Source organism: Taudactylus pleione, unplaced genomic scaffold (genome assembly GCF_031769625.1).
Source record: "Taudactylus pleione unplaced genomic scaffold, aTauple2 ptg000094l, whole genome shotgun sequence".
NCBI lineage: Eukaryota > Metazoa > Chordata > Amphibia > Anura > Myobatrachidae > Taudactylus > Taudactylus pleione.
In genome coordinates, this window is record NW_028284496.1 from 553,488 (window position 1) to 569,143 (window position 15,656).

General features: G+C 40.1%; 1 protein-coding gene across 1 annotated transcript; it reads right to left on the reverse strand.

Moving 5' to 3' along the window:
* Positions 1 to 225: 225 nt before the first annotated feature.
* Positions 226 to 11,839, reverse strand: LOC148526743 (hyaluronan synthase 1-like). The gene is made up of 5 exons (XM_088469844.1): positions 11,801 to 11,839; positions 9,252 to 10,204; positions 5,898 to 6,123; positions 4,045 to 4,177; positions 226 to 2,146 (listed from the first exon to the last, which is right to left on the reverse strand). The coding sequence occupies exons 2-5, from the start codon at positions 10,155 to 10,157 to the stop codon at positions 1,474 to 1,476; spliced, it is 1,938 nt and encodes a 645-aa protein (XP_088325970.1). The 5' UTR covers positions 10,158 to 10,204; positions 11,801 to 11,839; the 3' UTR covers positions 226 to 1,473.
* Positions 11,840 to 15,656: the final 3,817 nt, after the last annotated feature.

The window sequence follows — 15,656 nt, forward strand, 5'->3', positions numbered from 1 at the left end:
TCCCATTGACAGATGTGCAGTATTATACCATCGCAGCACCCGTACTAATGCTATTTACCATCATTATCCTTCTGTGGCTGCCACTTGTCTTGATCATCGTTTTGTCAGATCGGTCTATTTTTAATATCTTAAGCTCACAAGGAGAACAACATGTCTCTATAGCAAAGTGAAAATAGGGAACACAAGTAACAAGGTAAATATTAAAGAAATCACAAAAGCCAGTGATACTAAAAATAAACATGTCATATTTAATGATAACACACCTAAATAAATAATGTCAAATTTACATACTTAATCCATAAAATAGTCCTTCGGTGCAAATATTTAAAATAACACAAGTTCTTTTGAGATCAGATGCTCCCAACGATAAAACATATTTTGGAGGAAGGAGCTGAGCCACTGTTTGGGGACCAGGAAAGAGGAGCAGGGGCTATAAATAACAGTAGTTCAAGTGTTTTTGGTTTTTTTTACACAATCACATTATAATCCATAATTATCAGTAGGAATGAATATGGAATTGTTGTATGAAATGTTCAGCTACATCAATAACAGCACGTTATTCACCTGCACATATAATTAAAGGGTAACACCGCTCGCAGTTGATGTTAGCTAATTAAAATCTGTATACTGGCTAGTGCAATGTACTGGAATAACTACTGATACCTGAAAGAAGATTACTGCCTGATATAACCTGTTGAAGACTCTGAATTATACAGTTGCTGCCATTTGAAAGGCTTTAACAGATAAGTGTCCTTCCTTATTTATACCCCTTTTACACCAGAGCAAAAACCTGGGTTATTGCTGGGTCTACCGGGGTCGCAACTCAGTGTAAAAGGGTCCCTGAAAAAAAAACCTGGGTCAAGGGACCCGAAAATCCAGCCCAGGTAGCTACCAAGGTCGTACCCAGGATGGACCTGCGTAATGATGTAGTGTAAACGGCGCAACTCGGGTTTTCCGACCTGGGTCATGCTCAAAATGAGCTGATTGGTGGTTGTGGAGCAGTTACCTCCCACTTTTTATGACCTCACAAGTTTAGCAGGGCAGACCCAGGTTCAGAGTGAACGGGGCTGACCTGAGAATAACCCAGATCGATGGTGTTGTGTAAATGGGGTCTGACCTGGGTTGGAACCATGTCTGAAAACCCAGGTCGGACCCGGGTTTTTGGTGGCAAAGAGGTATTAGTTAAATCAGTAACTGTGGAAACATGCTGTGAGCTGCACTGATTGATTCCATAGTTGTCGGTATTACTAAGGAGAGAGTTGGCTATTCACTTAAAGCAAATGGCAATAACAGTGTGTTTCTGGGCCTATAATATATAAGGAGAGTTAAAGTGAAAATGATGGGAATTGGGTCCTGTAACCCACTGCATGGTAGCACCAACACACTACAGTGGTGAATGCATTGGCTAATACTTATGGTAGCGTGTGCTTAATCTTCTGTTGGACCTGATATTTCTCATCTAGCAATGCCTATTCAAACATGAATTTCATAGAGGTTGCTCCTTTTCCTGCAGCAGCGTCTGATCCACAACCAGTAAAGGGCGATCATTAGTAACCAGTATCCAACGTAGGCAGAAGACCCATAAATCAAGTAACTCTTCTCTATTTCAATAAGTTTGCAGTTAGGGTTCACTGACATCATGATGATAGTGTAGAGAAGGCCAGCAAATAGAAGTCCCCACCAGATGGACAGTGGGAGAAGGGGCATAAAGTTGCCCACCATCTTCTTACGTCCTGATGTGCCCCAGCTGCTCTTGTTCATTGTCAGAATGGCAAAGTACTTTGTAGGGAGGAGGCCAGTCATGTACAGTACGGCGTACAGGGACATGAATATCATGACCATGTTGCGCCGAAGAAAACAAGCGTACAGGGCCTTAATGGTGGCGATGATTTGGATGGTGATCAAAACCCATATAATGTTCCAGATATGGCAGCTGAAGAATAGCTTTATCACAGTCGCTGTAACAAAAAATGGGAAGATGCCAGCGACGACGGACTCATAGGTCATCCAGAGGTGGTGCTTGTGCCACCAGAGAGCATTGTAGAGCCATTCACGGAAGTAAGACTTGGTCCATCGGGTCTGCTGGTTAAGCCAACGTAGGAACTGGGCGGGAGTCTCAGAAGAGCATTTTGATCGGGCAGTGTACCTGAAAAGTTCAAGAATAGGCATATGTTATATTTCACATGCATGTAACTGCAGTTACACAATAATATGTTCCATCTTGAAGCAATTCAATTTACTTGCTTGAGAAGAACAATCCTTGCTCACAACTAAATAGAGTAGTATGATGTGTAACTAGCTTACAACTTATGATCAGTAGAGGTAAGAAACAATGTAACAAGAAACAATGTAGAAATCGTGTTTTGGAAAGCATTTTGGCTATCCGTCACTTGGTGTTATGTGGTCAAAACCTTTATAGGTTACATAGTGAGAGAATGCTCTTGTCTTCAATGCTCTCTGCCACAATAATTGAAATAACAATATGTAGGCAGTGGTTTTGTAGTTTACTGAAGGTAGTTTTCTTATGCCCCTTTCAGACATAAGCAAAAACCGTCAACCCGGGTACTGCTTATGTCTGAAAGGGTCTGACCCAGGATGACAGTCCTGGGTCCGCAACCTTGCAATCGACCAGGGTTATTCCCAGAACTTTCAACCTAAGTCAGTGTCCCGGCTTATTTCTGAAAGGCATACCCTGGGTCTTGATGACCTGGGACAAGTCTAAAAGGACTTGATTGGCGGGCACAGTAGCGCTTGGAGATTACATCATCTCCAAGTGTCCAATGTTAGACAAAAGACCTGGGTCCCTGGAAGACCTGGGTCCGGTGTGAAGGGTGACGACCTAGGAATAGCCCTAGGTGTGAAAGGGGGTAAGTACTGAACCCCGGCTTCAACCTGTGTTCAGTGTCCAGGGTCCAAGCTAAATTAATGCCGAGGTTTATGTCTGAAAGGAGTATTAGTAGCTCTTTACTTTATTCTATTTGAGTCGGAAGATTTTTAACAGTTGATTGATATCAAAACTGTGCTCACAGCATTTGAAATGACCTTTAAAAAATGTCGGCATTCACACTGCATAATGTCGACATTGCCAGAATGTCGCCATTGTGAAAGTCGACAGTTGGCATGTCGATAATTGGATTTCCCGTACACTGTTAGTCTAGGCCAAATCGTAACCCTAACTCCAGCCAAACCTGGGACATGCAGTCAGGGTAGGCAATGGGAAGATTATTCCCATACTCCTAAGATTTTATATAAAAATTATTAGAATAATACAAAGAAGATATTTATAACTTATAAACATCTTCTTTGTTTATTGTTAGAATTGTTATAGTTGTCATTCACCAGCTTTGTGGAGCTCCCTGGTACTGCAAGGAGACGAGAGATGAGGCAGCAACAGCCCAGCCTCGCTCCTGTATAGTCAGACACTACTTGCAGAGCTGGTGGAGGGGCCACACCACGGGCAGTAAACTGCACAGTAAGAGAGCTAATAGAGGCATGCCTCTGAGTATGGGGGCGTGCCTTGAGCACTGATGAACATCTTGGATGTATCCTGTGACCAGGAAGTGCCCTGCAGTGTTTAGAGATCAGAACGGTCAGCAACAGCAAGAGAAGACACTGAAGCCTAGTGTAGTGAGGGGAGAGTTGCAGTGAGTAGGGGGTGAGACAGGCTCCCAGCACTCAGAACCATCTCCATGTGTGCATCCCCAGCCATTGACCTCACCACACGTCACTGAGCCTAACCATAGCCCTAATCCCAATCTAAACCTAACTCTATCCGTAAAATCATACATCGACCTTGTGTCAGTACATTCATCGGTCAAATTTAAAAATTAATTGGATGCCTTTCGTAGGTTCTGGTCCTGGATTCAGTTATTCACTGATTAGATTATGATGTATGGTCAGTGTGGAGGATCGGCTTGCTATCCATCACAGTTTTCGAAACTTATCATATATTTTGAGAAAAAATGTATTTCTCCTCATTCCCATTTTTATACTTTTATTGCATTGGAATAACAATCTCCTCCCATTTTCTTTCTTTCAACTTACTTAGTGGCATAACCAATACTGAGCATTCGGTTAGTAAGGTGCCGATCATCTCCAAAGGTACAGTGGGTTCCTAAAAACTTCTGATTGTACCAAGACTCAAGGAAAGTCTGAAGAAGGTCGTTTCGGTAAAGACCTGAATTATGAGAAAACATATTTATTATTTATACATTTTTACAAAGCATGCACTTGTACTATACAGTATTCAACTATCAGGTATGTTGTGTTATGGAAATTATGTATAGTGTGCTCACTGCTTCATCAAGCCAGTTACAGCTGGAAAATGCTTTTTCTAATGTATAGATAGATATGCACTATTTATTATTATTATGGCTATTATTGTTAGTAATATTGTCTATTTATAGGCTGTACAATATAAAAGTGTAGCATACTGTATTATAAAGTCCTGCCAACACTGCATACAGGAAACATTATAGTGTGCATGATAGTAGGGTGTATATACCAGTATTAGGTACCACATAATACCTAATTATTTACACATTTATTTTACATATATATTTTAATGTGAATACACCTCAAGATCTATGAATTTAATGTTGTATTTAATATACATGAGATTTAATTTTATTTGCACTGAAATATCTATTACTAATATATCAATTATTGATCTATAAATACCACTGAAGGGGCAAATAAGTGAGAGCTTTTAGAAGTGAGTTTTAGAAGTGATGTTGCCCATAGCATCCTATCAGATTCTAGCTATTATCTTATAGAAGGTGCTAGTTAAATGTTAAGTAGAAACTGATTGGTTGCTCTGGGCAACATCACTTCTAAAACTCACTTCTAAAAACTCTCACTTTAGTAAATTTACACCTAAGGCTTAATGGTCACAGAGTGAGACCTGGGAGATCCCTTATTTTCCTGTTTCAAAACTATGGTCCGTATTCAATTAGAGTCGAAAAGCCGTAATCGGCTAAAAAGTTTTGTGTATTGCCGCTTTTCGCCTGGTCGGAACTTATCTCCAAATTCAATTCCAGCCGGAATTCACCTAAGCGGAAACTCAATGCAATGTAATAGGCGAAAAAGTTTCTCCTAAGAATAGCATCTGAAAAGAATTGCAAAATCTTTATTTTGAGGTGCAAACAAGGGGAAATGACTCAGATCCCTTGGGACAGTCCCCCAAAAGGCCAAATCTTAAAAAAAAAAACTAAGAACACCCTAAAAAAGTACTTTCATTTTGGGGCAAAAAAGTAAAAAGTGGGGGAACAAGCAAAAAAACTAGTTAAATAGACTTCTGGTGGGTCTGCAAGGATGGGTCAGGTGTTTTTGGGATTGTAGGTACAAGTGCGTTTTTGATGTTTTTTAAAAGTTCACTTTAGAAACATTAAAGTATGCTAGCACCCATTTTCAAGTACCCCAAATTTGACTGGACTTCTTATTTTTACCCAAAAATACTGCTTTATGCCATTCTTCACCACTTTTACAAAGACGCCAATAAGAAGCAATTTAAACTACTTAAGGACCCCAAACACTTTTATTAGGGGTATTAGTACACTTGTACCTTGATTCCCTATGTTAGTGCATCTTTTTTAGGGGTACAGACTGATTTCCCCACTTCTAACAGTACTTTCCGCTTGTTCCGCATTCGCCACTTTCCGTTTTTGCGTGGTTTGGAATAGGGCAATAGGTGTGGACGCGCACAAAAAGTTTTCGCCACTGAAACAGGCGAAGGAGGCGGAAAGACGGACAGGCGAAACCTTTCCAACTTTTCACCTCTAATTGAATATGGGCCTAAGTTGGAATGTTTCCAAACCGTAAAATGATCCAAGTCAACATAATATGTATAACTTTTTTAGGAATTCAATTAAATTTGACAACTCTAAATGTAAACTTACCCAGAGGACCACTGATGCAGGAGACACAGTTAAAGAAGGACTGACAGGATCTCTCCACATTGAATGCGATCCAGTACCTCAGGCTGCTCATGAAACTTAGGTAGGAGTCTGAAAGATTTAAAATCCGCACATCTCCTCCCACTGCGCCATAGCGATCATTGGACTCTAGAACCTTTACAAGTTCAACAGTGGCCTTTGAATCCAACTTGGTGTCTGAGTCACAAACCTGTGTGTAAATATGAAAAAATGTGTTCAAGATACTTTTCCGGTCTCATTAGTTGCCTGTCCGATTACAAAACAATACACGTCATTAAATAAAAGTTCAGGATTTGTTCACAGCATTGAAGCATGTTACAGTTCGTGAAGGCAGCCATTTTGTTGGCTCAAGCAGTTTTCACGAGAGAGCAGCCAATGAATTTCATCCACAAAATTGCACAAAGTTGAGCAATCTAAGCCTCAGGGAAGCAGGGCCAGATTAACAATGGGGGATATGGGACAGCCCCAGGCTTCCACATAATCATACTGTAGGCCCATTATCAGGCCAGCATGATAATAACCAGCCATCCAGCTGGTTACACAGACAGACATAAATCATATATATTACAAGTGTATTTCTAGTTTTTTCCCAAAATTATGCAATTTTTCAACTTTTATGTATTAGGGAGACATTGGGGCTAATAGTGTAACGGGTGGTACATGCCCACATGGCACTGGCCAAACCCACACAGCATTGGTCTCATCTTCTCCCTTCTCACAATAGGCCCTTGATCATTATCAGCCCCAGGCCCATCAATCCGGCCTTGCATGGATGTTGCTGGGTCCCTGCAAGGGATCTGCCCAAAGTAATTGTGGGCCTCTTACAAGGCTCATTCAAAAGAATGATAAGTCCAACTGTTTCATTGAGTTGTAACATTATGCATTTAATTGTGTGCCTGATTTATACCCATTTCAATAAGGCTGAGGCTATGGAGACCGGGCATTTTGAGAGCTGTACCCACTGCATAAGCGGTGTAATGTAACCCAGGACACATCTTATCTTTTTAATCAGGGCACATTTGGCATCTACTGCAGCACTTTGCAGAAAAGTGCATCTCTCTGTGCACCTTGACCAATGTAATCAAAAACCTTCAAAGTAACATGTAATAAACACAGTCCCAAAGTCCCATAAATCTTCTGATTAATTTAATACCTACTGTAAATGATTTTAAACTCAGCTGGATTTTAAGAATGTAACAACTTTAACAATAAAATTATAACAACTGTAAATGTAACAATTGTAATGGTAAAGAGCAGGGCCGTAACTAGGGTAGTGCGGCCGGTGCCGTGGCACAGGGTACCGCAGGGCAAGGGGCGCTGGTTGGGGCTGTCAATTTTCATGTTTATTATCATTCTCACTTGTAGCTTCCTCTTCTTTTATCCCCAGCATCTCCCGGCCTCCCCTTTCTGTTCCCTGACCCTTCCCCATGAAGCCATGGCCCTTTTTTCAGGTGCACTATCTTATGTCCCTATTGGGGACGCCAATGCTGTCTCTGGCACAGGGCACCATAAAGTCTAGGTATGGCTCTGGTAAAGAGGGTTGTCCTAAGGTGTTGCCAGCTTGGACTCTCAGGTATATCATTCCAAATGTAGTCTAATGCCCATTTTATGGTAGCACAATTAAGTGAACTTGTGTAAATAAAAAAATGTGGGCCTGATTCAGCACGGAACGCTATTGCAATCGCGGTAGCATTCACTCACGCAGTTTGCGCTATGAGAATAAGCTAATGACTGCGATCGCAATGCCACCGCAGCACAATATAAAGACACCCACTTCCCTGTACTCGCGTCCGTAATACCTTGCAAGTTTGCGAATATATTGGTACCATCGAGTAACATCGGAGCGTCACACACAATTGCACATGGTCAGACCATACTCAGAAATTGCTAAACTTCCGGCTCGCAGCGAGAGCTCAGGCTGCTTGTGGCATCGCAATAGCTAAATTATGCACGCCCCTGTAACGGCGTCCAAACGCACTGGCATGCCTGCATTTCACCACCCACCCACCCCCCCATCAACACTCCCAAACAGCTCTTCCTGTCAACCACTCTGCTATGGGTCTGTGTGATCACTGATCGCATTCCTGATGTCAGTGGAGTCTTCGCGCACTCACACTGCGATGTATACACATGCGTAACACGGAACAATCAGCCGTCAGCGTGCGTATTAGCACTTGCCATCCGTGCTGAATCAAGTCCTCTGTCTGCACTTTTTGTGTCTCATAAATTAGCCTTAGTGTTGCAATCAATGGCTGTACTTTAAATGACCACATGTGCTAAAGTGCAATTTGCCTTATGTCAAACAACAACTAGTACAATTCGAAATATCTACCTAAGCAGAGGTTCCAAATTAACGTATCAAAATATCAACATTCAAGATGGGCTACAGCCGTAATTGTTTGGGAATGTTTTTAGTTTTCACACCACTCTATTAAAGGACACTCAACTGTCACACTGAATGGCTGATAACAGAGAATACTAGCTTGCATCCAGCTAACCAGCATGCATACTGTGGGACAGTCATTCCATTAAAGAAATGCGTCAGCTACTTTTACGCAATTAGAAGGAATCCAGATAAACCGGGCAGCGTGTGTCTATTATAATCTGCTTTGGCTAAGTTGTAACACATTTACCATTAGCAGTTAAAGAAGTTATTTATTCTCTTCATGCCTGGGACTGCTTGTTCCTAACTGCTGCATCTCCTCAACCGGTTTCTCTATATAATTATTTATATGCCGGCAGGTCCCTTACCGCAGATATAAAGAGGTTTACTGGGGGATTACACTGCTCTTCACCTGCTCTTTAGCAAGCCCTTAACAGTTTGAGCACTTTGGAATATACAGCGCCACTGCAGCAGGAGATTGAGAAATTAGACCTCTATGTCCTGATTCTATCTGACAGTCAGAGGACACCAAAAACAGATCCTGGCCCATACACATACAGTACATTACAAAGTCCTAATTCAGGCTAGGTACACATGACATGATGTGTGTACCTAGCCATGGGACATTGAGATGGAACGATACATCGTGCCGCAAGTACACACTGCACAATGCTGTGTACGATGACCCGTTCCAGGCTGCTTTTAGCAGCATGGTGTTGTTCAAAACATCGTCCCATCTGACGTGCAGCAGATTAGATAGGAAAATGCGATGAATGACTCGCGTCCACGGGCGACTGAGCGTACACACTATGCGATGTGAGCGATATGTCAGTCCAATTTGCCTCAAAACAACACATGGCCCAATATATATCACCTAATGTTTACCCAGCCTTAGTTGCCTGTTTAGAAATGACCCTTCTAGACATGCATCTCACCTGGACATAGTCTACGCTGTCTCCAAGGGCTTTGAAGGCCGTGTACATAACTTCTCTCTTTCCTCCCCACTTCTGCATGAGGCACACACATCTGTGTGTTCTGATCAGGGCCTCAACCTCCAGAGTTATGGGATCAACCATCTCAATTTCTGAGTACATGGGCAACGGTTCCTCCTGTATGTAGTCAATCGGCGGATATGTTGTACTATCGTGCATCTCAATTCCATCTTCAGGTAGCCATTCATTTGTCCAGTTATCGTAGGCAGCAGCCCCTTGGTATTGAAAGTCATCAATACTATCATAAAAAGCATTATTCCCTTGGAGCTCAGTGTTTATACTGTAAATTGAAGCACTTTTATTTTGAAGGTCTTGAGGCACACTGGCATTCTCACTATCATCATGGAGCTTTTGGGCTGGTTGGTCCAAGTGATGGTAGTTGTTCTCCCAGATATATGTCCCAACATCTTCATTGGCAAAAACCTCCTTAAACATATCCATCATATACTTATCGTCTTTGCTGTTGCCATCGATAACCATGATGATTTTTAGTTTTTCTGGAGGGTAGATTATATTTTTGACAGACTCTAGGCATTCGCGTAGGTACTTTGGGTCTTCCTGGTAAGCTGATATAGTCAAGGCCACTGATTTCGTGTAAGTGCAGGGAAGACCGTCTTTTTTCATCTTTCTGTGCTCCAGAAATGCAAATAAGCTCTGGATGATCAGTTGGGCACAGAGAAAAGCCCCATAGATGCCAAAGGCCATGATTTTATATGGATCTGTTGCTATGGGAATGCTTTTGATATAAGCGAACAGCACCCCCGCCACTAGTAAGATAGCAAAGGTGAAAGTCGCTATCCTGCGAAGGACACTGACCCATGGCTTCATTTCTCTTCCTGTATCAGCCATTTCTGTTCAGTGAGCTCCCAAAGACCAGAGAGCTTTGAGCAAAGTGTCTGTAAGGAGATAAAAACACACAATAATACATTAGTTTGCATTAAAAGTGTAATAACAGTTATTCAGGAAATGTAAGCTACTCTAGAAAGATCATTACAGCTCATCAAAGTAACTACTTAGTTACAAACTTCCATGGATGAGGTGGAATTAAACACTACTAGTTGCTGTTAACTGTCCAGTTAACTAATTAGTGCAAAAATTCTGCTACGTCCTGTTTTATTCTCAATCCTTCAGCTATAATCCTCTATAAATAACTTTATTAAAAAAAAAAAAAAAAATTAAGAAATAATTGCTTTCAAAAAATTAAATTCTAAATATTTTTTTTTTACAAATCATGTAATTTACAGATAATTTACACAGACTCTAGGGAGACATATTTTATTAGACCATACAGAAAATAATTTTTAGCGTCACTAGTTATGGGGTTATGAAACATTCAGACAAATATCTTAACAAATAGCAGTAAGATCAATGTCAATATTCTAACAATTACCAATGTTCTTTCTGAAGAACATTGAGAATATCCAGTGAATCTGCTCATCGAAAATATGCTTGTGACATTTTTTCTATATGAAGATTGAAATGAATAAAAAATCATATATTTTAAACTGTTAATTACACCTCGCAAAGCAATTTGGTGAGCGTGCCTGTCTTTCCGTGGTAGCTGCAATGCACAGACAATTTTAATGAACAGATTTTAAAGAAGCAAGCATGTTCAAAAATGTGTTATATACAGCTATCTATGATTACATTTTAGCTGATCAATGATTGCCACACTTTTGTTACTTCTAGGTAATCTGCAGTAATAGTATATATATTTGGATCTTTTTTTATTTTAAACTGATGATTTATTTATTTTATCATTTTAAAAATTTTGCCTCTACCATCAAAACTTTGGAGAGCACCTCATATAAATGCACCTTAATACAGTCCTGTAACAAACGCATTGGTGCAGTCATTAGCTTAGTGGCGATCTAGGGTTCATTTGGGAGACCAGTAAGTACATTGGGTGTTTTGAGAGCTTGTTTTTTTGTAATTAATTCTGAAAATAATAACCTGAAGTTCTATACTATGTAAACCTAAAGTAGAAACCTTGCAGGTTGTAGGACAGTGCTAGAAATCCTGTCTAGAAACATTTAGGTATGAATAATTTATATGGCACCGATGGTTTTGAGTGGGATCATGAAATACTATTAGAAAAAGTGCCAAAACAACAAGACAACATGAATACAACAAGAACAGTCAACAAGAAGACAACGAAATCAGTCAACAAAAAGACAAGAAGAAGACACGGAGTTCAGGGGAGATTACAGTATAAAATCTCTTTCCCTTTTCTCATCTAAGGGAAATATTGCTGTAAATTTGTGCTCTTTTTCGACATTAAAATATTATCCTAATTCTTCCTACTATATATTGTGTTTAATGAGAGTATTCCACTGACGTATGTCTTTCATTAAGTATATTTTCTATATCAGATGACATGCTTGCAATGGTTAACCTTTTGCATGCCAGACGGTAAGTGTTGCCCAATATGGTTACATTATTACCAGGTAAGTATAGTGTGCATATAACAATCAATAAACAATTTAACTTACCGAACAGGACAAGTAGTCCTTGCCTCGACACTGTGATTGCAGATTGCTGTTTGCCTTCAAGTACTGTAAATCTGTGCTATTATATAGAGGGACACGCCTCGACAATTACATAATTGTGACATACTTACTGATGTCTCAAGTACTAGTTTAGGAAACTGTGTTGCCCATCCAGGGGTGTGCTGTGCTCTGTCTGAGGAAGGGGGGGGGGGGTGGGGGCTGTGTTTCCCATTCAGGGGTGTGCTGTATTTATTCCATGGGGGGGGCTGTGTGTCCAATCCAGGGGTGTTCTATCCAACCACAGGCTGTAAAAAAAAAAGTTCTTAACATTTTTTAAAAAGTTTAAAAGATTTTTTTTTTCTGCTGTATCCCAGTGTATCCATATAAGCACTGTGACGCTGTATGCTGTACCCCCCCCAGTGTATCCATATAAGCACTGACGCTGTATGCTGTACCCCCCCCAGTGTATCCATAAATACAACCACTGTGACGCTGTATGCTGTACCCCACCCCAGTGTATCCATATAAGCACAGTGACGCTGTATGCTGTACCCCCCCAGTGTATCCATATAAGCACTGTGACGCTGTATGCTGTACCCCCCCCAGTGTATCCATATAAGCACTGTGACGCTGTATGCTGTACCCCCCCCCAGTGTATCCATAAATATAACCACTGTGACAATGTATGCCATACCCCCCTAGTGTATCCATATAAGCACTGTGATGCTGTAGGTCATTCATACCGCAGTGTAATATTCATACATGTATTGTGATGCTGTAAGTCATTCATACCGCAGTGTAATATTCATACACGTATTGTGATGCTGTAGATCATTCATACCGCAGTGTAATATTCATACACGTATTGTGATGCTGTAAGTCATTCATACCGCAGTGTAATATTCATACACGTATTGTGATGCTGTAAGTCATTCATACCGCAATGTAATATTCATACACGTATTGTGATGCTGTAGGTCATTCATACCGCAGTGTAATATTCATACAAGTATTGTGACGCTGTAAGTCATTCATACCGCAGTGTAATATTCATACATGTATTGTGACGCTGTAAGTCATTCATACCACAGTGTAATATTCATACACGTATTGTGATGCTGTAGGTCATTCATACCGCAGTGTAATATTCATACACGTATTGTGACGCTGTATGTCATTCATACCGCAGTGTAATATTCACACACGTATTGTGATGCTGTATGTCATTCATACCGCAGTGTAATATTCATACACGTATTGTGACGCTGTATGTCATTCATACCGCAGTATAATATTCATACACGTATTGTGACGCTGTAAGTCATTCATACCGCAGTGTAATATTCATACACGTATTGTGATGCTGTAAGTCATTCATACCGCAGTGTAATATTCATACACGTATTGTGATGCTGTAGGTCATTCATACCGCAGTGTAATATTCATATACGTATTGTGACGCTGTATGTCATTCATATCGCAGTGTAATATTCACACACGTATTGTGATGCTGTATGTCATTCATACCGCAGTGTAATATTCATACACGTATTGTGACGCTGTATGTCATTCATACCGCAGTGTAATATTCATACACGTATTGTGACGCTGTAAGTCATTCATACCGCAGTGTAATATTTATACAAGTATTGTGACGCTGTAAGTCATTCATACCGCAGTGTAATATTCATACAGGTATTGTGACGCTGTAAGTCATTCATACCGCAGTGTAATATTCATATACGTATTGTGACACTGTAAGTCATTCATACCGCAGTGTAATATTCATACACGTATTGTGACGCTGTAAGTCATTCATACCGCAGTATAATATTCATACATGTATTGTGACGCTGTATGTCATTCATACCGCAGTGTAATATTCATACACGTATTGTGACGCCGTAAGTCATTCATACCGCAGTGTAATATACATACACGTATTGTGACGCTGTAAGTCATTCATACCGCAGTGTAATATTCATACACGTATTGTGACGCTGTACGTCATTCATACCGCAGTGTAATATACATACACGTATTGTGACGCTGTATGTCATTCATACCGCAGTGTAATATTCATACATGTATTGTGATGCTGTAAGTCATTCATACCGCAGTGTAATATTCATACACGTATTGTGACGCTGTATGTCATTCATACCGCAGTGTAATATTCATACAAGTATTGTGATGCTGTAAGTCATTCATACCGCAGTGTAATATTCATACACGTATTGTGACGCTGTCAGTCATTCATACCGCAGTATAATATTCATACATGTATTGTGACGCTGTAAGTCATTCATACCGCAGTGTAATATTCATACAAGTATTGTGACGCTGTAAGTCATTCATACCGCAGTGTAATATTCATACATGTATTGTGATGCTGTAAGTCATTCACACCGCAGTGTAATATTCATACACGTATTGTGACGCTGTAAGACATTCATACCGCAGTATAATATTCATACATGTATTGTGACGCTGTAAGTCATTCATACCGCAGTGTAATATTCATACACGTATTGTGACGCTGTAAGTCATTCATACCGCAGTGTAATATTCATACATGTATTGTGACGCTGTAAGTCATTCATACCGCAGTGTAATATTCATACAAGTATTGTGACGCTGTAAGTCATTCATACCGCAGTGTAATATTCATACATGTATTGTGATGCTGTAAGTCATTCACACCGCAGTGTAATATTCATATACGTATTGTGACGCTGTAAGTCATTCATACCGCAGTATAATATTCATACATGTATTGTGACGCTGTAAGTCATTCATACCGCAGTGTAATATTCATACACGTATTGTGACGCTGTAAGTCATTCATACCGTAGTGTAATATTCATACACGTATTGTGACGCTGTAAGTCATTCATACCGCAGTATAATATTCATACACGTATTGTGACTCTGTAAGTCATTCATACCGCAGTATAATATTCATACATGTATTGTGATGCTGTAGGTCATTCATACCGCAGTGTAATATTCATACATGTATTGTGACGCTGTAGGTCATTCATACCGCAGTGTAATATTCATACACGTATTGTGATGCTGTAAGTCATTCATACCGCAGTGTAATATACATACACGTATTGTGATGCTGTAAGTCATTCATACCGCAGTGTAATATTCATACATATATTGTGACGCTGTAAGTCATTCATACCGCAGTGTAATATTCATACATGTATTGTGACGCTGTAAGTCATTCATACCGCAGTGTAATATTCATACATGTATTGTGACGCTGTAAGTCATTCATACCGCAGTGTAATATTCATACACGTATTGTGATGCTGTAAGTCATTCATACCGCAGTGTAATATTCATACATGTATTTTGACGCTGTAAGTCATTCATACCGCAGTGTAATATTCATACACGTATTGTGATGCTGTAAGTCATTCATACCGCAGTGTAATATTCATACACGTATTGTGATGCTGTAGGTCATTCATACCGCAGTGTAATATTCATATACGTATTGTGACGCTGTATGTCATTCATATCGCAGTGTAATATTCACACACGTATTGTGATGCTGTATGTCATTCATACCGCAGTGTAATATTCATACACGTATTGTGACGCTGTATGTCATTCATACCGCAGTGTAATATTCATATACGTATTGTGACGCTGTAAGTCATTCATACCGCAGTGTAATATTTATACAAGTATTGTGATGCTGTAAGTCATTCATACCGCAGTGTAATATTCATACATGTATTGTGACGCTGTAAGTCATTCATACCGCAGTGTAATATTCATACAGGTATTGTGACGCTGTAAGTCATTCATACCGCAGTGTAATATTCATACACGTATTGTG

What these genes read in the sequence shown, in the direction of transcription:
- LOC148526743 (XM_088469844.1), bottom strand. Translation starts at nt 10,157, where the DNA reads ATGGCTGATACAGGAAGAGAAATGAAGCCATGGGTCAGTGTCCTTCGC. An exon ending in ACAGCGTAGACTATGTCCAG is followed by an intron (nt 6,124 to 9,251) that starts GTGAGATGCATG and finishes ATTTACACACAG; the next exon opens with GTTTGTGACTCAGACACCAA. An exon ending in CTGCATCAGTGGTCCTCTGG is followed by an intron (nt 4,178 to 5,897) that starts GTAAGTTTACAT and finishes CTCATAATTCAG; the next exon opens with GTCTTTACCGAAACGACCTT.